General features: G+C 34.5%; 1 protein-coding gene across 1 annotated transcript; it reads left to right on the top strand.

Moving 5' to 3' along the window:
- Nucleotides 1-6,998: 6,998 nt before the first annotated feature.
- Nucleotides 6,999-14,693, top strand: LOC120079561 (ABC transporter B family member 21-like). Its single transcript, XM_039033791.1, has 13 exons — nucleotides 6,999-7,125; nucleotides 9,344-9,700; nucleotides 9,800-9,854; nucleotides 9,947-10,122; nucleotides 10,215-10,436; nucleotides 10,675-10,913; nucleotides 11,005-11,530; nucleotides 11,615-11,888; nucleotides 12,127-13,010; nucleotides 13,086-13,352; nucleotides 13,448-13,711; nucleotides 13,803-14,096; nucleotides 14,196-14,693. Exons 2-13 carry the CDS (start codon nucleotides 9,371-9,373, stop codon nucleotides 14,556-14,558), a joined length of 3,894 nt encoding a protein of 1,297 aa, XP_038889719.1. The 5' UTR covers nucleotides 6,999-7,125; nucleotides 9,344-9,370; the 3' UTR covers nucleotides 14,559-14,693.
- Nucleotides 14,694-22,352: the final 7,659 nt, after the last annotated feature.

The following is a 22,352-nucleotide window of genomic DNA, read 5'->3' as shown; positions in this document are numbered from 1 at the left end:
CCACACTTCAGCCTCACTCATTTTGGAAGAGTTACAAACATCAATGGAAGCATCGGGAGACCAGTGATATCAGTTATCCATTGAATGAGAACCTGTTATAACTAACATGTTTTTACCATCTTTTACTAAACACTTATCTTTAGAGAAACTTACTTGATATCCCTGATGACACAATTGACTGATGCTAATTAGGTTAGTAGTTAAGCCTTTAACAAGCATGACACCACGAAGAGTAGGATGACCAGATCTCAACAAATCTCCTTTACCCAACACTTTTCCTTTAGCTCCATCACCAAAGGTTACATGTTTAGAGCCACATGCCTTTATATTAGACAAGAAGGATTTTTCACCTGTCATGTATCTCGAGCATCCACTGTCGAAGTACCAATCTTCTTGGTTTGAGGTGTGTGACGAGGTAAAAGCCACATTGCAATACATCCTCTCTTGAGATTTTTCATCTTTGATACGCCCCTCGAATCTTCTAGAAGTAACTCTTTTGTTCTCATAACTCAAGGTCCCTGGACTCAGGGAAGAATGTCTTAATGTTTTATATTCCTTTCTGCCAAGAAGATAAAAATAGAAGGGACAAATGTGACCTGCCATCCAAAAGTAGTGACACACCCATTTCTTCCGAGACTTACTAATTTCAACATGAGTCACAAACATGGTATCATCTGTTTTTAGCTCAGACATGTGAGGATTTTGAGCAGGAACAAAGGCAATCTTATATGACAATGCTATTCTATAACTAGACTTTCCATGACTACTGAACCCAACCTCTTTTCTGTCAGCAGCTTGCTTCCTTATGTTGAGAATCTTGTTTAGATCATATGTACTTGAATTTAACATGCTAACAGATTTAGACATTGAATCCAGATGTTGTTGAGACAATTTTGGTTCCTTTTTTAACTTTTATATAGTGCTCAAAAGACGATGATTGTCTTCTAATAACTTTTGAATACGATCTTTTTGCTATTCCAACGTAAGTAGATCTTCTTCCCATTTTTCGTTCACTTCTTGAATGGTAAGATTTCTTAGCTGAGGTACTTTCTGACTCAATTCACAACACGTTTTGTTTGCTTCATTCAATATCAATACTAACTACCGTGGACTCATCAATAGTTGCACAACCAATCAGGGTGCGAATATCATCCTCTAACTTATTACTTGTATCTGAATCATCATCTGACAAGGTTGCTGAGTGTCCTTTATTCTGTCTTCTTAAATAGTTATGACAATTAGCTTGGAAGTGGCCAAAACCTTCATATTCTTTGCATTTGAAGGTTTGATCCTGCTATTTTGATTACCATTCAAACCTCGTTCACTGTCTTTCTTCACTCCAAAATGTTTAAAACTCTTATGCATATTATAATTAATGTTGTCAATATTGTCTCTGACATGAGGTGTGTTGTACTAACCAAGACACCTATTCAGTCTCTTTAATACTTTGTTGAATTGTTCTATTAACAAGGAAAGTGAGTTAGTAAGGTTCTCTTCACCTTCTCTCCCTCTATTTGAGATGTGGTCTTCATTCACATATGATTGCAAAGCTAACCCTTTACCTTTCTTGTCCATTTTTTCATCAAATGTTAATTCAAAAGTATGAAGAGACCCAAACAGTTCATCAACTTTCATGGCAGCTATATCGTGTGCTTCTTCAATGGCGGTCACTTTCATGTAAAAACGTTTTGCTAGAGAATGAAGAATCTTTCAAACTAATTTTTCTTCTGACATTTTCTCACCAAGGCAAAAAGATTCATTCGCAATGTCTAGAATACGTACGTTAAAATCAACTATTGTTTCATCCTCCATCCTTTTTAGAGATTAAACTTCGGAGTTAGAAATTTTAGACATTTTCATTTTGGATGTGCCTGTTGGGGTTGGTGTCCTAATTCTCTCGGAGTCTCATAGTTTGTAAACTATACACATTGTTATTTAAAATAAAAGAGTTATTTTATTTTGCATTTACTCATATCTAATAAATAGAGCTCCATGGTTATTGTATGAAAACTTAAACATGTATATGAGATATACAAGTGGATCATGCCTGAAGTTATAACCTAAATAGATCTATAGTATAAGGATTAAGGAGGGATACCTGATCCTTTTAACACTACGGATATGACCCACTTTGTCGAGGTTTACAAGTGTTGTGAACTACTACAGATGGTTGATCCTGACCATTCATGTGGAGACATGCGAGCAGGGGTATCCTATACAAAGAGTTTGTATAAGATCGGACCACGAGAGGACTAGTCTCTTTATATAACGCCATTGATACTTGAGACTTACATCTCACCTAAACGACCATAGGTGACATTACCTCAATCCTGAGTATTTTGGGAACTCCTGCCTTTGAGGGCGATCCTTTGGTTAGTATGGGTTAGAGTGGTCAGATTGCCAACTCAACATGCCTACCTTTTTGGGGATTTGTTTGATTGGGACCTGGAAACTCAATTACACAAGATGGAACTCACTCCTTCCCCGAAGCAGGGGTAAGTTGATAGATTGCTCCCTTAAGGGCTGATTCCGGGTCTTGAACATAGTGGCCATAACTTCTCTTTGGAAGAAAGGACTCGATCATAGTAGGACTAGGACTTATGTTCATTAGATGGATTAGTGGTACTTAAGGAGTTAGAAGTAATTACAGGGGCATAACGGTAAATTAGCCCAGCTGTACTTACGAGTGATCTATGAAGGGTTATTGCACTGTTGATTGGTTGATATGAACACAAAATATATCTATAGTGAGAAGAGTGCAGCTATCGATCTTTAGTGAAGTGTCCGATAGTTAACGGATGGTGGATCCGGTGACTAAAGAGTTTAGTCAGTTATTCACATAGGTTGGAGCTTCAAACTACAGGTTCATAAGGTCCTCTTGGTAGCTCAATGGATTCAAGTTGAGAATCAGTTCTTGGGGTTGATTTGAAATGTTCAAATTGACAAGAGGAAATTCGATTATATATGATATAATCGGTGTGATGTATGAGATACATCAAGTGGAGGATTAATGTAAATATGATTTACATTAAGTACCATAAGAAAAAAAAAAAGAACTATGGTTTATATGTTTCATGAGATGAAATATTAAAACTATAGGTTATAAATATAATATGGTAAGTTAGTTATCATATATATTTATAATAATATTAATTATTTGATAATGATCTCTTTTTCGCTAATAACCAATTGAGTGGGAGCTTATTGGTGGTTTTATGGTAACCGTGAGATAAAAGAAAAAATGTTTTCCTAAATTTAGAAATATTGCTTAATTTGGAAAGTACTTATGGAATGCTGTCAAGTGAAATGATTTCAGTAAACGATAGCTCATAGAGAGACTAAACGATCATAGAGTGTTACTATACAATAGTTCATTCACTTGGTTGTAGCTAAACGATCGCAGGGCATTGTCTATACAATAGGCTGCCTTCTTCTACATGATTGAGTATTCGTCTATACGATAGACACTTCTCATCTCCCACTTGCTCAATCGTCTACATGATTGTTGTTTCTCCAGTCTCTACATCTAACTAAGTCCATACAGAGCCCACACTTCTAGATTGTCACACCGAGAATACCAAGGTAACCATTGTGGTGGTGTCCTCACTTAATTCGACTGAGTTCGAGGTTTTGGAGGTCATTCGTTGTGTGTTCACAGTGTTCGTGTGGTGGTTGTTGTTGATCGTGCTGTGTTGCGGTCGTTGTGTTCAAGCATTCGTGTATTGTTGTCTTGGAGACTGAACGAGCGTTCGTGATAGAGGGAGTTTGGAGAATGAGTCTTCAAAGGTATGTATTTGTTGTCCATTGATTATCTAAAGCATGTTGTAATTTCGTATTGTGTATGACCTATTAGTTTCCGTTTCTTGTACTATAATTGTGTATGTTCAATATCATATAGAATTTGGAACGATCATTTTGCTGCTCATGGAAATCCTCATGTCTGATTTTCTTCAGTGCCTTCATGAGAAACTTCCAAAATTTTCCAAGCTTCCTTAGCTGAAATGCACGTATTAATAAGTCAAAAAATATTCTTATCAACCCCATTGAAAATTGCGTTTAGAGTGCGAGAATATCTTATGGAAGCCACATCCTCTACTTTAGACCACTACTTCTTTGGTTTGTAAGAAACTTTTCCATCCTCATCAGTGATTATTGGATGAGTCCACCTGTTTACAACAGCTTTCCAGGTCTTACTGTCAATTGATTTTAGAAAAGCAGTCATTTTGGCTTTCTAGTATGAGTAATTTGTCCCATCAAGGACTGAAGGTCTAGTAGTAGATCCACATTCTCTGATTGGTTCCATTGCAGACAATTAACGGAAATATAACAACTAAACCCACTCTGATACCAATTGAAAAACATATAAACAATCAATTGAATATATGATGATGGACACAATGATGCTAACAAAAGTATTAACACAAAAGAAACAAGCAGAGAAGAAAAGTAACACACAATATGTTAACCTAATTCAGTATAACTTTACCTACATCTGAGGGACACAGTGCCCAAGTTAAAAAGAAGCTCGGTATTATTGAGAAGGTTTACAAGAGAAACTACTTAACTGATAGAACAACTATCATGTAATACACTAAACCTTAGATAGACAATTTGTTTAGACTCCCCTTAAACTTGACGTCACCTATCTCAAAATATTTTCTCAGCTCAGACTCTATTGATCTTGTACGTTTAGGCTCCCCCTAAACTCAACGCTTCTCTTCAAGGATTTACCCACGCACGATAAAGAATCTACAAACCTTTTCGTTTCTTCGCTTTCAGCAATGGCCGCACAAAAATGAAAATGAACCTTCAGTTTCGGAAAACCTAGTTAAGAACATTCTCATATTTCCTTTTATAACAATATCAACAAGGAAGTTACAGACAAGGAAACCAGTAAGACCGAAACATTCCAAACCAGACAGTCTGTCACGAAATCAACTGAAAAAGATCCAATGTTTCAATCAAAGAAAAATTACATGCCAAATAAAAACAATAACAATAATCTTGAAATAACTCTCAAGCCCTAATTCATAAACCAAAATATTGTTTGCCTTCTCTATTCTCTACCCCTCTATTTATAACCAACTACTTAGCTAATTACTAATATACCCTTAATCCTTTAATAATCCCTAATACCTGATCCTATTAGTTTAATATGCATCATATGTACTCCAGAGTTCAATGATTTATATGAATTTTCAATGATAATGCTTAATTACTTTATACCTAGCCATATTCAAGAGTCCATGTACACGAGTGTACGTTTAACATAAATGCTAATAAAAGCAAAGATTAACTTTACTTCAAAAATGGTTGAAAAATCTCATCACAGGCAATAGAATAGCTCCAATCAAATTCAAGAATAAACAAGGTTTGGGAAACTAAAATCACCATGCAATTAACTGCTTAGGTTTTCTTACTAAAGAAATCTTATTAATATGAACTTTTTACCATTGATCTAAATAAAAGTTTAACAAAAATACCCATATATATCTTAAAAATCAATTTGCAAGCACATAAATCACATATGTGACTACAATAAAGTATTCTACCTTTTTTGAACTTTAATTTTAAATACATAAAAAATATATAGGACCTTTAGCATTCTTGGTGTTCCAATGAATTGACTCTAATCTTCAATTCAATCTCTAAAAAATCTCAAAATGGTAAAAATTCGTATTGATAACGTATTGTAAAACAAATGAAACAAGAACAAAGTGAGGAAAGAGAAAGTAGAGAGTGAATGTATTCTCTATTCCATTGTATTTCTCAAATGTCGCAATGACTATTATTTATTAAGTTTATAAGATATGAAAAATGAAAATATATGGAGAAGATAATGAAGAAGATAAATATAAAAAAGATATTTGGAGACATGTAATCTATGGACATCTATATCTAATTTAAATATTTATAACATCAATCACTTATTATCTTTGAACTCTTTTTAAGACTGTTTTAATTCTATTATGCAATATTCATTTACTTTTAACAACCCAAATAATTCATGACTAAAGTTTTTATATTAAAATTCATGAAACAAATAAAGTCGTAGATGATTCATTTTTTTAGTTTTCTTCTTGCGTCACATGTGTTTTTTACATATAAAAGTTCCAAGTTTTCAAACGTGGTGAAAAAATTAATAAAAAAAAAAAGTCAAAGTTTAGAGAGAAAAAGACAATGCCGCAAAATTAATCCAAAAAAAAAATCCCGAAAAGTGCTTCTATCTCAATTACCTTAGTCCCAAAGATAAAATAAATGGACGATCAAAATCTGTATCAAATGGGCCAATGCATTTCGATACCATATTAGATAAACAAGAAATTTCATTTTAAAATTAATTGAAGAAAAAAATAATTTATATATCCTATAAAGAGTGTGAGAGATTCATATGAAGATGTGAAAAAAGAAAGGAAAAAAAAAAAAAGAAAAGTCGACAACTATTTAGTAACCATTTGGTTTTTAGTTTTTGGAAATTAAATTTTTAGGAACCCCTCCCACCTCTAAATTTTTAACTTTGTTATCTACCTTTGACCGATGTTTTAAAAAATGAAGCCAAAATTTTACAACTAAGGATCTATTTAGTAACCATTTGGTTTTTTGTTTTTAATTTCTAAAAGCTAAAAACCATAGTTTTTAAAAACTTGTTTTTAGAATTTAAATTTGGCTAAAAAATCAACTCTTTTACTTAAGAAAGATGCAAATCATTGTATACAAAATTATTTTTGCTTTTGACATTTAGTTAAGAATTCAACTCTTTTACTTAAAAAAAATTACAAATTACAAAGACTTACTTTCAAAAACCAAGACAACCTGAAATTTGTTGTAAGACATTTCAAAGGTTGGCTTTACTTTGGATTTAGTGGATTTGGATCCCATCTGAGGATTTCTTTATATTAAAAGTTTTGACAATTGGAAATGAATTTTCATTTTACTTTAAAGGAAGTGAAAGAAGAAGAAAAATCCTTTGAGCTTGGGCATCAAGGAATGAGGAAGTGAAACACTTTATGAAAGCTCAGCTCAAAAGCTTTCTAGAGGAAGGGCCAAAAGAGCTCTTTCTTTTCAGCACTTGTCTCCCCCAGAAAACAAAGTTGGTGGCTTTTCAAATTTCATATTGTTTTTCAGGTACTCTTTGGCCTTTGCTTTGATCTAATGCAAGCTTAAGCATACCCCCTTGCCCTTTTTGGGGCTTTTTTTTGTGGTTGTGTTGGTTTTTTCATCCTTTCCCTATTATTTCTTTTATGGTGATATCTTTATTAGGTATCCTTCTCTATCATGTGGGATTGGGCATTTCTTCTTAATGATGTTTTTTTTATCCTTTCTTATCTTCTAGGCTTTCATCTCATCTTCTTGTAATTTTCTTCATCTTTTCTTCCATTTTATGTGTTTTTATCAAGTCTAATCATGATCTTTACTATTTCTCTTTTGATTTTTCAGCTTTTGCTTGCATATAATAGAGAAAATATAAAAGTAATTCCTCTGTTTTGTTCTTGCATGATTTTAGTACGGTCAAGTTTTAGGTAGGGTGATCAATATGAGTATCGAATATCGCCTTCGAGATCATATTTCTAGTGCAATTTAATACTAAGATACTACCACTTCCTTTTATCTCATGAACATAAATGAAAGATTGAATTTAAACTAAGTAAAACTAATACTAAGATAGGCGGAGATGAAACATCTCGACTTCATCAATTTGATTCATGCTTAATTAATCTTACGATTCAATTTAGTTCTGTATACAATTATAAAAGTGTGTTTGAAATACTTTTTCAAGTGTTTAGTTTAAAATATAAGTTATTTTGGAAGAAATTGGAGTATTTGGCGATCACTCAAGATAGCTTTTTGAGTGTGTTTTAATTCGTTTTTATCAAAAATGTTTAAATAAAAATGAGTTCTTTGAAAAAAAAATATATTTTTTCAAATCAATCCAAACGAACCAAGTCAAGAAATTTCATTAATTGACACTCTTGAGCTTTATTAAATTTCCTTGCCTAATTAATAAACCAACAACTTTGTCTAGTTTATAATAAAAAGCAAGATATTAACAAAACTTTTTTTAACTTCTAAGAAAACTCTTCAATTCCAGGCAAAATTTTAGAATTAGTCATGCATTAATGTTCTAATCTAAATTTTGGTTTTCTTAACTAAAAATTAAATCAAGAAATCAATCAACCTTTGGCCAAAAGAGTAAAGGCATTAAGTACAAGATCACGTGAATAATTGTTGCACTATAAAAATTACTTTAAATTAATCAAACATAAAAGTTTAGGTCTGTAACAGAAAGAACTGAGACAAAAATGAAGTTGAAATCAGTTTATCGTTGTCGCCTCTTTCTGTTTTGTTTGTTGTAATCACAAGAGCTTATTCCATTGAAAAATGATAGTTTCCTTAAGTATCGTATACACGATCGTTTAGTTCCTCTTGCATCATTTACATGATCGTCTAGCTCTACTTTGCATCGTCTATACGATTGTCTAGTTTCTCAGCTATCGTCTATACGATCGTTTAGCTCCACACAACTATCGTCTACACGATCGTCTAGTGCTTCTTAAAATCGTCTACACAATTGAACTATCATCTAGTTCCTTAGAGCTTCGTCTACACGGTTGAGCTGCATACAGGTAAACGATTGAAGAGTTTTTAAAGCTTAAAGAATATAGTCTTCCGTGAGTCTTGAAGTGAAGTTGATTGTTTATGTTGAGTAGTTTGGGCCTGCAAACAAGAGAATCACAGTTATCTGGGGTAACAAGATCTCGTTTGATAACAATTTCATTTTTGGTTTTGGCTTTTGAAAATTAAGTCAATTTTCTGCTCATTTCTTATAATGATTTGCATCTTTCTTAAGTACAATTGTTGAATTCTCCGAATTTCAAAAACAAAAACAACTTTTTAAAAGCTACCTTTTTTAGTTTTGAAAATTTGACTTGATTTTTTAAACTATTGGTAAAAAGTAGATAAGAAAAAAAGAAATTTGGAGGTGGAAGTAACATCTATAGGCTTCATTTTTAAAATAAAAAATAAAAAACTAAATGGTTAACAAACCGGGTGTATATATATATGGAAGCATCTAAATATATCTCAAAACTAGCAATAACTTAGACCAGAGGATAGCTCTAACTATGTGCACTATCATTTGGGCAAATACTCTGTTTTATTTATTTTGTTTCCTGTCTTTGTTCCTTTTTTCTTTTAGGAAATTAGGTGTTTTGTGCACAATATAAGAGGTTTTCTTACCATCTTATTAGCTTTTTAAACTATTTTCTGCTACTTGTTAACCAAACTTGTTCTAGAATCCACATTGATTGTTTTAATATTCACTATTTTGTGTGATATTTTCCAGTGGGCAGAACTAGAAGTCAGGACACCAATGGAGATAGAAAATGGTGTAGATGGAAACTCAAATAATACAGATCAACCAAGCTCATCAACAGGTAATGAAACTGAGAAAAGCTCCAACAAGAATGGAAACCAACAAGATATGAACAACAGAAATGGAGATGGGAAAACGAATTCGGTTCCATTCTACAAGCTATTCTCATTTGCAGATTCGACCGACGTTCTTCTGATAATCGCTGGCTCTATCGGTGCCATAGGGAATGGACTCAGTCTACCCATTATGACTATTTTGTTTGGAGAATTGATTGATTCATTTGGTGTTAATCAGAGCAGCTCAAACATAGTTAAAGTAGTCTCCAAGGTGAGACTATGTTATGTGATGTTATTTGAAGAATCCCTTTTTGTATTACTACAAGAAAAGCTTCATTTCATTAACTTTGTTATCTTCACAATTGTACAGGTCAGTCTTAAATTTGTGTACTTAGCAATTGGATGTGGTGTAGCAGCTTTTATCCGTAAGGCATTTTTCGATACCGAGTTTTATCGAATTCTTATTGCATAAACGATTCTGATTGTCAACTTTCTTTTTTTTTTCTGCACATATCAGAGGTGGCTAGTTGGATGGTTACAGGGGAGAGGCAAGCTTCAAGAATAAGGGGTTTGTATCTCAAAACTATTTTGAGACAAGATGTTTCGTTCTTTGACTTGGAAACGAACACCGGAGAGGTGGTCGAGAGGATGTCGGGAGACACCGTTCTTATACAGGATGCAATGGGGGAGAAGGTATCAACATTTAGTATAGAAATTAAGCTTCAAAGTTCATTACATGTGTATTTGTGAATGATGTTTAAGAAATCTATATCTTCTTCATTCAGGTTGGAAAATTTATACAACTTGTATCAACATTCTTTGGAGGTTTTATAATAGCTTTCATCAAAGGGTGGCTTTTAACACTCGTCATGTTATCCTCCTTTCCTCTACTTGTGATTTTCGGGGGTATTACATCGATCATTATTACGAAAATGACGTCTCGTGGTCAAAGTGCTTATGCAAAAGCAGCCGACGTTGTTGAGCAAACAATCAGCTCAATTAGAACTGTATGTTATATATTGTCCAGACATCATAGTTTTCTTTCTTTGGACTATTTCCTCTACTATGACATAAACCATATTGACAAAGCAAAAAATGTGAATAGTAAAGAAACGACATAGAGATTTACAAGGTTTACTAACAGTGTGTCAACAACGTCCATGAGAGCATGTCACACTAGATAACTTATTCAAAGCATTCCAAACCTTTATGAACTTTGACTTTTGATACTTTACTTCTTTGTAGGTTGCCTCATTTACTGGAGAAAAACAAGCTGTGACAAATTATAAAAAATTTCTTGTAAACGCTTACCGATCGGGTGTCCATGAAGGTTTGGCTGTGGGAATCGGTTTTGGAACTATGTCTGCAATACTTCTCTTCAGCGATTCATTAGCTATATGGTACGGTGCAAAGTTGATATTGGATAAAGGATACACTGGAGGCGAAGTTCTTAACGTGCTCGTTGCGGTGTTAACTGGTTCTATGTGAGCTTTATTTACATTTCTTTCACTGAACTTACAAAGTTTATCAACTGAATTCACTCTAATATTTATGTATGCTAAATGTTTTTATCAGGTCTCTAGGCCAAGCATCTCCATGCCTAAGTGCATTTGCTGCTGGTCGAGCTGCAGCCTTTAAAATGTTTGAGACCATCAAGAGGAAGCCTCTCATTGATGCTTATGACACAAAAGGAAAGATACTAGACGACATTACAGGCGATATAGAATTGAGGGATGTCCATTTTAGCTATCCTACTAGACCAAACGAGCACGTTTTCAATGGATTTTCTCTCAAAATTCCGAACGGGACAACTGCAGCTTTGGTTGGACAGAGTGGAAGTGGAAAATCAACTGTGATAAGTCTAATTGAGAGATTCTATGATCCAAGTATGGGTGAAGTTCTTATTGATGGCATTAACCTTAAAGAGTTTCAACTAAAATGGATTAGAAGCAAAATTGGTCTTGTCAGCCAAGAACCTGTGCTGTTTGCATCTAGCATAAAGGATAATATCGCTTACGGAAAAGATGGTGCAACCATGGAAGAGATAAAAGCAGCAGCTGAACTTGCCAATGCTTCAAAATTTGTCGACAAACTACCTCAGGTATCAACATTCGCTACGAGTTTAATGCATAAACAGCAGCTTTTCGAATGTTCTTCTAATATTTGGATCCTTGATTGCATTCAGGGACTTGACACACTTGTTGGTGCACATGGAACTCAACTTTCTGGTGGTCAAAAGCAGAGAGTTGCCATTGCTAGAGCAATTTTGAAAGATCCACGAATCTTACTTCTAGATGAAGCTACAAGTGCACTTGATGCTGAATCTGAGCATGTCGTGCAAGAAGCCCTGGACCGTATCATGGTTAATCGAACTACAGTAATTGTCGCCCATCGTCTAAGCACCATAAGGAATGCAGATATGATTGCTGTCATTCATAAAGGAAAGATGGTTGAAAAAGGTACTAACAAGTTCTTTCTTTCCTTTTTGTTATATCACTCCCATTTTGGTTTTTTTTATCATGAGTGGATTATGATCTCCTAGTTTGGTCGGTTTCAATTGGTTAAACTAGTTTCTACATCAAGAAGTTTCATGAAATTCTAATTTTGTAAGGTCAAGTTCCAGACAAGAAAAGTAACTAGTGTCTTTTAACATTTTCGATCTCTAGGTCTGATAATTGATATTTTTTTATTCATCAGGTTCTCACACAGAATTACTTAAGGATCCTGAAGGACCTTACTCACAGCTTATTAGGCTGCAAGAAGTCAACCAAGAGTCCCAAGAGGCTGGAATTGATAAAGTTAAACAAGAAAGTACATCGGGATCGTTTAGACGATATAGTAAAGGAGCATCAATGCCACGGTCCATAAGCAGAGGGTCATCTAGAGTAGGAAGCAGTAGCCGCCACTCTTTCTCAGTTTCTTTTGGTTTACCTGCAGGAGTTCCTATCACAGATGTTCCTATCGCAGATGAAAGTGCATCTGTCGACACCACGAAACGATCACCACCAGTCCCACTCCGTCGTCTTGCATACCTCAATAAGCCAGAAATTCCTATACTTGTACTTGGATCTGTGGCTGCGATCATCAATGGTGTCATTCTTCCACTTTTCGGCTTACTATTTGCCAATGCAATGGAGACATTTTACAAACCTCCCGATAAACTAAAAAAGGATTCGAAATTTTGGGCATTGATAATGATGTTGCTTGGTGTAGCATCATTGTTGGCAGCTCCAGCAAAAACATACTTCTTTTCAGTGGCTGGTTGCAAGTTAATACAACGGATTAGATTGCTTTGTTTTCAGAATATAGTTAAGATGGAGGTTGGTTGGTTTGATAGAACCGAGAATTCTAGTGGTTCGATAGGTGCCAGGCTCTCGGCAAATGCTGCAACTGTACGTGCACTAGTAGGGGATGCGCTAAGTCAACTTGTCGAGAATCTAGCATCTGTTACAGCTGGTTTAGTCATTGCTTTTGCTTCAAGTTGGCAGTTGGCTTTGATTGTCCTTGCCATGTTTCCACTCCTTGGGCTTAATGGCTTTGTGCAAATGAGGTTTTTGAAAGGATTTAGTGCAGATGCAAAGGTAGAATCTAAAACTAACTAAAATAGGTTGAAGTATTACTATGAGTATTCTTTGACATTGTTTACCGTTTTGCAGTTGATGTACGAACAAGCCAGCCAGGTTGCTACCGATGCTGTGGGGAGTATAAGAACAGTTGCATCATTTTGTGCAGAAGAAAAGGTGATGCTACTTTACAAAAAGAAATGTGAAGGACCAATGAAATCAGGCATAAGACAAGGCTTAATTAGTGGGACAGGATTTGGAATATCATTCTTCTTATTGTTTGCAGTCTATGCTACAACATTTTACGCCGGTGCTCATTTCGTCGAAGATGGCAAAGCAACTTTCTCCGACGTTTTTCGAGTAAGTATCTGTTGAACGGATGGTCATTTCTTGCTTTCATAATCGACACAACCCTTGTTTATTAGCTAGTTATTAATAATAATTGTCATTGGCAGGTTTTTTTTGCTTTGACCATGGCTGCTTTTGCCATTTCTCAATCAAGTTCACTTGCACCTGATTCTACCAATGCAAAAGAAGCCACAACTTCCATATTTTCCATGATTGACCGTAAATCAGAAATTGACCCGAGTGTTGAAACAGGTGAAACATTAGAAAATTTTAAGGGTGAGATTGAGTTTCGACAAGTAAGCTTCAAGTATCCTTCTAGACCAGATGTTCAAATTCTTCGAGACCTCAGCTTGACCATCCGATCCGGGAAGGTATTGGTTTTTTTTCCCTATTACTTTAAATTTTCTTTGAAAAGACTACGTGCAAGTTTTCATTTTGGTTTCCATGTGCTTCTTCTTTTAGACTGTTGCCCTGGTTGGAGAAAGTGGATGTGGAAAATCCACTGTCATCTCTTTATTGCAGAGGTTTTATAATCCTGATTTTGGTAGCATAACACTTGATGAAATTGATATTCACAAGTTTCAACTAAAATGGTTGAGACAACAAATGGGTCTAGTGAGCCAAGAACCGATCCTATTCAACGACACGATCCGAGCTAACATCGCATATGGGAAGGGAGGAGATGCAACTGAGGCCGAAATAATCGTTGCAGCTGAATTGTCCAATGCTCACAAGTTCATCAGTGGTTTGCATCAGGTGAGAGAAATGAATACTATTGTTGATTCATCATCATCATAAAACAAAAAAAGTTCTAGTTGTTGATATTTAACAAACTCATGAATGCAAAATAAGCAGGGATACAACTCAATGGTGGGAGAGAGAGGAGCTCAACTTTCGGGAGGGCAAAAGCAACGAGTAGCAATTGCAAGAGCGATAATTAAGAGCCCGAGGATCTTGTTGTTAGACGAGGCCACGAGTGCACTTGATGCGGAATCTGAAAGAGTGGTTCAAGATGCATTAGATAAAGTGATGGTGAACAGAACAACCATAATGGTTGCTCATAGATTAAGTACTGTGAAAAATGCAGATATAATTGCAGTGGTACAAAATGGAGCCATAGTTGAGAAAGGAAAGCATGATACTTTGATTAATATCAAAGATGGATTTTATGCTTCCTTGGTTCAACTTCACACAAATGCTTCAACTTCATCAGCTTAATCACCATTTTCCTCCATTTATCTTTTTCTTTTATATATACATGTATAATTTTGCATTTTTCTTTTGAAAGAGTTGTAAAAGTGATAGTAATTCTTTGAATACCAAGAACAAACATGCATCAATTTCATAATTCAATAAATCAAATGCTATAATAGTTTCTCCTAAGCACAATTAATTCTCATACAAATTATGAAACCGTTATCTTTATCTTGTCTCAATAATGTGCAAGACTTGAAGCCTACTTTTTAGTTTTAAGGCCTTTTTGTTTCCTGTGTTTTGCCACGAGATTTCAGACGGATATTTTATATCCTAGTTAGTTTCATGAAATTTTAAATTTTGGTCAGATTTTTATAGGAAAATTTTCGCATATAGAAAAAATGTCCAACTATATACAGAAATAGCAAAACAAAACACCGATAGATATTGATAGACTTCTATCAGCATTTATCTGTTGTAGATTTCTATAAATTTCTATCAATGATAGACACTAATTAACTTCTACAGTCTCTATCAAAGAAGATTAAGATTTTGTTATTTTATGTAAATAATTTTTTTTTATTTTTATATTTTTGAAAACCCCCCATTTTTATACGTGGGAGATAAACAATAAAGATATAACCTGGTTAATTAATAAATTAATTTTAGTTAATTATTAAATATAATTGTATTATTTAGACTTAATAAATTTCAACTAATACATTTACAATGGATATTTTATGTTATCTTAACTATTATGTTTTATTACTAATTATTAATAATATAATTAATTCATATTTATTTAATTAAATTAAATATTTTAATTAATATTTAATTAAAAAACTTCATTTATTGATATTTTAGGTGATTAAATAATCCAATTTTGTCCATGTGCTTTTATTAAAAAAACCACAGTCAAGATTTGCTAAGTTGTATATGTTAATGATTTAAATATGATTGAAACTCTTGAAAGACTTTCAAAGGTAATAGAATATCTCAAAAGAGAGTGAAAGCTCTTGGCAAAACAAACTTTTGTCTTGGTTTGCGAATTGAGCATTTAACCGATGGAATTTTAAATATATATATATATTTAAAAGGTTTTACATGAATAAAGCATCTATTGAACATTCCAATGGTAGTTTGATCATTAGATGTGAAAAATGATATCGTTTGACCTTAAGAAGGTTATGAAGAACTATATGGGTCTGAAGTATCATATCTAAGTGTAATAAAGGCATTAACGTATCTTTGCTAACAACATAAGACCAAATGTATCATTCTCCAACAAAAAGACTTTGGAACTAGCAAATGTTTCGTTCCTTACTTTTATTACATAGAAATTTCATTGCAATTAAATTTCAACTTTTCCATCTTTAAATAAACAAAAATTAAGATTAAAATTCACAATAAAGAAATTAGGACTCTCTCTCGTCAAACAAATCTATCAATTTTATTTTCATTTCCAAGATTTTCTCTTCCACAATTTTTGTTGTTCGTCATTAGATCTAAATTTTTTTTTGTCGTGAAAAATCACTACCTTGAAAGAAAATTCGGCATGACCTAGGCTGCAAATCTTTTTTCTCAATTGCTCCCCAAGATTAACACAACATCTACCTTCAAATGTGCACTCGTCAGATGGAGGGTTGGAATCAGATTGAGGGAAAAAATGTTTGTAGAAAACCATATGAAGAAAAGATCATCCCTAAGCGAAGTGTTGCAATGCTTAAAAGAAGCATTGTGCAACGCTTGAAGACAGAAGCGATGCTTTTTGGGCAAAATAGGGCAGCGTCACAATGTTACATGCAACGTTACAACACTTCGGATTCTAATGGACGAAGTGTGCACACAAGCAAGCGTTGCGGCAGTGTCATAACATTGTACTTCAACGCTACAGCAACTCCTCACCTAGCATTACAATGCTCTTGTTGTTGGTTTTTAGGTCCTAAAACTCGTGGTTTGTAAACAATAAACTCATTCTGTAAAGTTGTTTTGAATATATGAATTGCTTATTTCGTTTTAGAAATAAATCCAATAAACTAAAAGATCCATGACTATTACTTGAACTTTATGTGGAGACATAAAAGTGGATCAGGTCGAGTAAATAGTCAAAATGATCTATAGTATATGAATAAGGTTGGATGCCTTATTCTGGTAACACTATCGGATGCGGTCCACTCTATATTTGTGGTAAAGAGTTGTAAAGTGCTACAGACGAAGTGATCCTAATTCGTACATGTGATGACATGAGAAGTGGGGGCGTCCTATGCAATGAGTTTGCACATGGTCGAACCATGAAATAAGTCATTCTTACTTTATAATGTTGTTTACTATTTAAGACTAACTATTTTAAAACGATGACCTAGGTAACTTGACCTTAATCTTGAGCTAATTATGAACTCCTGTTTATTTGGGATTATCCTTAGATTTGCATAGGTGAGGGTTGGCTCAACAACGCCGACTCAATAAGCCTCCCATTTTAGGTGTAAGACCGGGTAGATAGCTGGGGATATAGGGTGCAAGATAAAACTCACTCCTATCCACTTTCAGGGATAGTAGAGAGGTTGTTTCCTTAAATACTGACTTCGAGTCTTGAACAAGGGCCTCACCCTCTCATTGGCCCGAGAGGGACTTGGTTTGATGATCGGAACACAAACCAATTGTTCATTAGAGGATCACTGAGACTTAAGAAACAAGAGGTAATCTCGGGGGTTAAACAGCCTATTAACCCAGCTGTTATTACGAATAATCTATGAAAGGTTAACTTACTAATTATGGTTATATCGAGTGGACATAATAAATCTACGTGAGAGGAGTGCAACTACGGGCTTTAGTGAAGTGACCCAGTAGTTAATGAATGGGGATTAATTTGATGTAAAGAGTTTAGCCAATTAATCTCGGATCATTGGAGCCCATGATTTGTAGGTCCACTAAGTCCCCCTACTAGCTCACAAACGGATTAGCCTTGAGTAGCATGTTAAATTGATTTGAAACGTTCAAATTTCAATTAAGGGAATTAGCAATTATATGTGATATAATTACACGTTTAATTTTGGAATTAAACAAAATTGGAGAATCGATTAATTTTTAAATATGATTTAAATATTAAATTTATAAATAAAGATTCATGGTAATGGAATTAATGACAAATTAATTTAATATTTGATATTAAATTAATAAAATTAATAAAATTATTTATTTTATTAATTTTATTAATTTTGTTAGAAAATCAATTATTGAATTTATTAATTTTGTAAAATTAATTTCAATTTTTTATTAATATGATTTTTTGGTCTTGGAAATCAAAATAAAAGAAGAAAAATTGGAAATGGAAAAAGTGGGACTTTCTCACTTTCAGTGCAAGCACCTTAGTCACTAATCCACCATTTCTTCAGCTAAATTAATCAAGCATGAGTTGTGATTCATGCAAGGCTGTTAGTTGCATAAAAGTCATGCAATATAAAGCTGAAATTTTGAGTGGAAGAAGAACATATAGCAATCGTTGCTGAAGCTAAGAATTTATGTTTGAAGAAATGTTCTTCACACTGTGAAAAACTAGTAACCTTCTCTTCAATTCCCTTCGATTCAAGCTTATTTTGAGTTCTACAACTCAATCTAAGGCACCAAGAGAATAGTAGGGAAGAATTTGTGGTGGTTCACAACTAAAGAAGAAGGAGATTGCAGTTGAAGATTGTGAATCAAATGTACTTCAAAGTTTAGTATTGAAACTCTGTTTTTAGTTTATGAGCATGCTTAGTTTGAAGTCAAAATTAATGAATCAGAATGCTTATGATCCTGTTTTGCTTTTGCTGTCTGCTTTCTGAATCCAGCAATTGGTATCGGAGCATCATTTAAGCATTCAATTTGGTTTAACTTTGGCTTGGTAGATGTTTTTCCATAAGTTGTATGAGAATGATGAAATGATATGGTTTTTCTGAGTTTTGACATTGTTTTCTCTTCAATTATGTTGTAATTCTTGTAATTGGCTCTTTTTTTATGAGCCTTAATGTGTGTTTAAGTTTTTGTAATTCGTTTGGACTCATTAGAGTTGCAATTAGGTTGTATTTGAAGAAAGAAGTGAAGAAAGTCGAGCAGCAGGAACTGGAGTTTCAGCCACTACCCAATACTAGATGCTCAATGCTCAAAAACTCGATACACGATGGTGCTTGAAGGCATACTCGATGCTTGGTGGCATGTTCAATGCTTGGTACTCGATGGTTTTTTGCCTGGTTTAGCACAATTTTGAGCATTGGAGGTCCGGTTCAAGAAGTTCAAGTCTGATCCAAGGCGGTTCAAGCAATTCAGAAGTGTTTTGGAGCCGGTTTTTGCTATTTTTTGTAATATTTAGGCCTTTGCTTGCTTAAAAATGCCAAAACAAAAACCATATCGGTTTGTGTTTAATTATTTATGCATGTGATGAATGTTATAATGAAATAAATCTTTTATGTGCATAAAGTATGTCATGTAGATTTAAAATCCCACCATAGGAAGCATGTTACATGCATTGAAAGTATGTTATAAAGTGTTATAATATATAGTATGCATGTATAGGGTTTCAAATGTTTCAATATAAATGTTTTATTAAATGTTTAATAACTTTGATGTATGTTATGGATGCTTAGCATGTCTAAAATTTTGTAAGATGTTATAAAATTGTGTTAGACATTTAAAGTCCATAACAAAGATAAGTTACATGCTTATGTAGATTAATCACCTATTTTAATAGTTAAAATAGGTCAACATTTGGTAAAATATGCTCATGTAGATTGCTCACTTAAGGGTTGATTCCAAGGCTTGAATGATGTGGCACCACACCTTCTCATGGCCCGAAAGGTGTCCACACATAGTAGGACTATGTTGTATTGTTCATTAGAGGGATTAATGGTATTTAAGGATTTAGATGGTAAATTGGCCCAATTGTACTTATGAGCATCTGTGAATGGTAATCATACTGTTGACTGGTTATAACCGATGGGACACAAAAATATATTTGTGGTGAGAAGAGTGCAGCTGTCGGTCTTTAGTTGAGTGCCTAGCAGTTAACGGATGGTGGATCTTGTGGCTAAAGAGTTTCGTCAGTTATTCACGTACCGTTGGAGCTTCAAGCCACAAGTCCATAAGGTCCCCTTGATAGCTCAATGGATTCAAGTTGAAAATCAGTTTTGGGTTAGTTTGAAGTGTTCAAATTGACAAAAAGGAGTTTGATTATATATGATATGATTAAACTGGTCGATTATATATGATATAGTTGACATGATGCATGAGATACATTAATTGGAGGAGAATGATATAAATATGATTTATATCTAGTGGAGGAGAAAATGACTATGGTTTAAATGTTGCATATGATGTGGTATTAAAAATATAGGTTATAAATATAATATGATAAGTTAGCTATTATATTTATTTATAAATAAACAATCATGAGATAATTGTTGGTTGTTTTCTCCATAACCATGCGTGAAAGTGGGAGGTTGCATTCAGTTTTTTATAACTGAAGGATAAATGAACATAGTATTCATTTTGTAAAGGATCGGATTATCACTTCACTAAGTTGTACATTGCCCATCGTAAAGTTAATTTGAGCCTACTCGATAGCCCAAGTTTTCCTAAACGATTGTGTACACATGTAGTCGGCCTAAACAATCGTATAGCTTTTACTAAACGATCGTGCGGAGAGCGAGATTACCTAAACAATCGTCCAAACAATCAGATCCGATTGCCTAAACGATCGTGTACCTTTTCTAAATGATTAAACACCTGTTTATACGGTAGACATAAAATCTCTCCCACTTGCTTGGTCATTGAATACGATCGTGTTTCCTTCTTCCCTCTAAAAAATCCAACGGAGCTCACACCTCCTAAATTCTCACTCCGAGAATACCAAGGTCACTAAGTGGTGGTGTCCTCCTTGTTGCCTGTTCGTGTAGAAGACCGTTCAGTGGTGAGCGACAACGAGTTTGATAGACGATTGTCTTGGTGATCACAGTGACAGTGAGAGGGTTGTTCCTAGTGAGACCGAGAGAATGATAGAAGAAAGGTTCCTCAAAGGTGAGTCTTTCGGTTCTTTGTATTTAATTAGTTTTCAAAGCATGCCATAATTTGTTCTGAAATGCATAACTTGTATGTATGTTTGTGAATGCGGTATTTCTGTCACAATGAATTTGGAACGATCTTGCTTTCACTCATAGGTCCTCTTTCATAAGAGTTCCTTCAATTATGATCTAATTACGTGGACTGTGCTCCCTAATATGATCCTCCTCGATGTGTGAAAAATGAAGTAAATAAATATGCGTTCATTGTTCATTCTCCATGCATTGCTGGTCATGCGTTGGACTAAGGGATGTGCATTATGCATCTGAGAATCTATGCAATGACCATGCATTCCTACCACAAGTTTTCTTGCTCTCTTGCCAAGTATAACGACATAAGTTTCTCGGATGATCCGAGGTCGAACTCAGGGACTTGTAGCTAAATTTTATGAAGTAATGTGTTGTGGCGAAGAATAAAAGAATATTAAAGTTTAAGGGCTATGCTCTACGGCTACTCCTAACTAAATAGATTAAACAATGGAAGTAGGGCTATGAGAGTTAGAGACATAGCAACTGTTAACGCGTAATAAGGTGTATGGAAAAATAGATAAAATGGTGGAGGGGATGACTTCACCGCATCAATAAACTTGATTGCAAGGGTAACCCCAGCCAACGCAAGTTATGCGACTATGCTATACACAATTGACTAAGATGCATGCGATGCATATGCGATAGTGTCGATAGGACTTATGTCTAAGTCTTTATTCTTGCTCACGAGCTCTCACACATAAAAAAGGTCACCGTATAACACCGTATCCTACTTCTGGACGCATGCGATGTGACCGCATACTTTCATATCCTATCTATAGGGTGCATGCGTTGTGTAATAGCAAACAAAACTTATTCCTAAGCCTCTATTCTTGCTTATGTGACCCAATTTGACTCTCCCAAGCCTAGATTTGGTTTTTAGACTACTCTCCCAAGTATGCCCAAATGATGAATTATTCACTCATAAGACAAGGTAATCACACAAAGCATGGTTGACATAAGATTATTCCTATCCTTAGGAACACTGCTTACTTCGATTAATGAGTTCAACTGCTTACCCTCTCGAGTAGTTAGTTGATAACGGGCAAAAATGCACGTTATCATAGTGCTAAGTTCTTAAACAATGTTGGATTGTGTTGATAGAATATGTTAAATTGCGTCTATTAAGCATAAATTCTATAATATTGCAATCACATGCGTCCAATGCATTAGAGCAGTTGATCTTTATATTTTTGTGCAGAATAATGCGTTAACGCAATACAAAGAATGCGATCATAGGAATACAATGGTCGAGCGCAACTTCACTGCAAGACTTTGCATTGATCGTGCTTGCAAACATTCACCCAAGAAGAATCACCGCAACATGGTGGACACATCCGGACGAAAGGACAATTAAGATCGATGGGACAGAAAGTTGACGGTTATCGGATCCAAATTAAGTTGACAGTTGATAATGGTTACAAAGTACATCCAGCTTTATCGGTAACAATTGTCCGGCGTCAGTCAGGAATTAAAGTTCTCTCATCTGTACAACCAGGAGAGAGAAGCCATCTTTCACCTTTGATGCCCTATAAATACCAAGTGCATTCTTCAGAGAATGGGGTTAAGCAGTCGATTACTTCATCACTTTACAAGTTCACACCTCTATTCATAGTTTTCTTTTCCATTTCATAGTGGAGCTAGAGAAGTGTGGTGACACTAGAGATCGTCCAAGGCGGCTTGAGAGAGAACCTTGGGGCAT

The sequence above is a fragment of the Benincasa hispida genome, chromosome 6 (genome assembly GCF_009727055.1).
Source record: "Benincasa hispida cultivar B227 chromosome 6, ASM972705v1, whole genome shotgun sequence".
NCBI classification, from domain to species: Eukaryota; Viridiplantae; Streptophyta; class Magnoliopsida; order Cucurbitales; family Cucurbitaceae; genus Benincasa; species Benincasa hispida.
The sequence above is the reverse complement of the archived record's forward strand: the minus strand, read 5'-3'. Positions and strand labels throughout refer to the sequence as shown.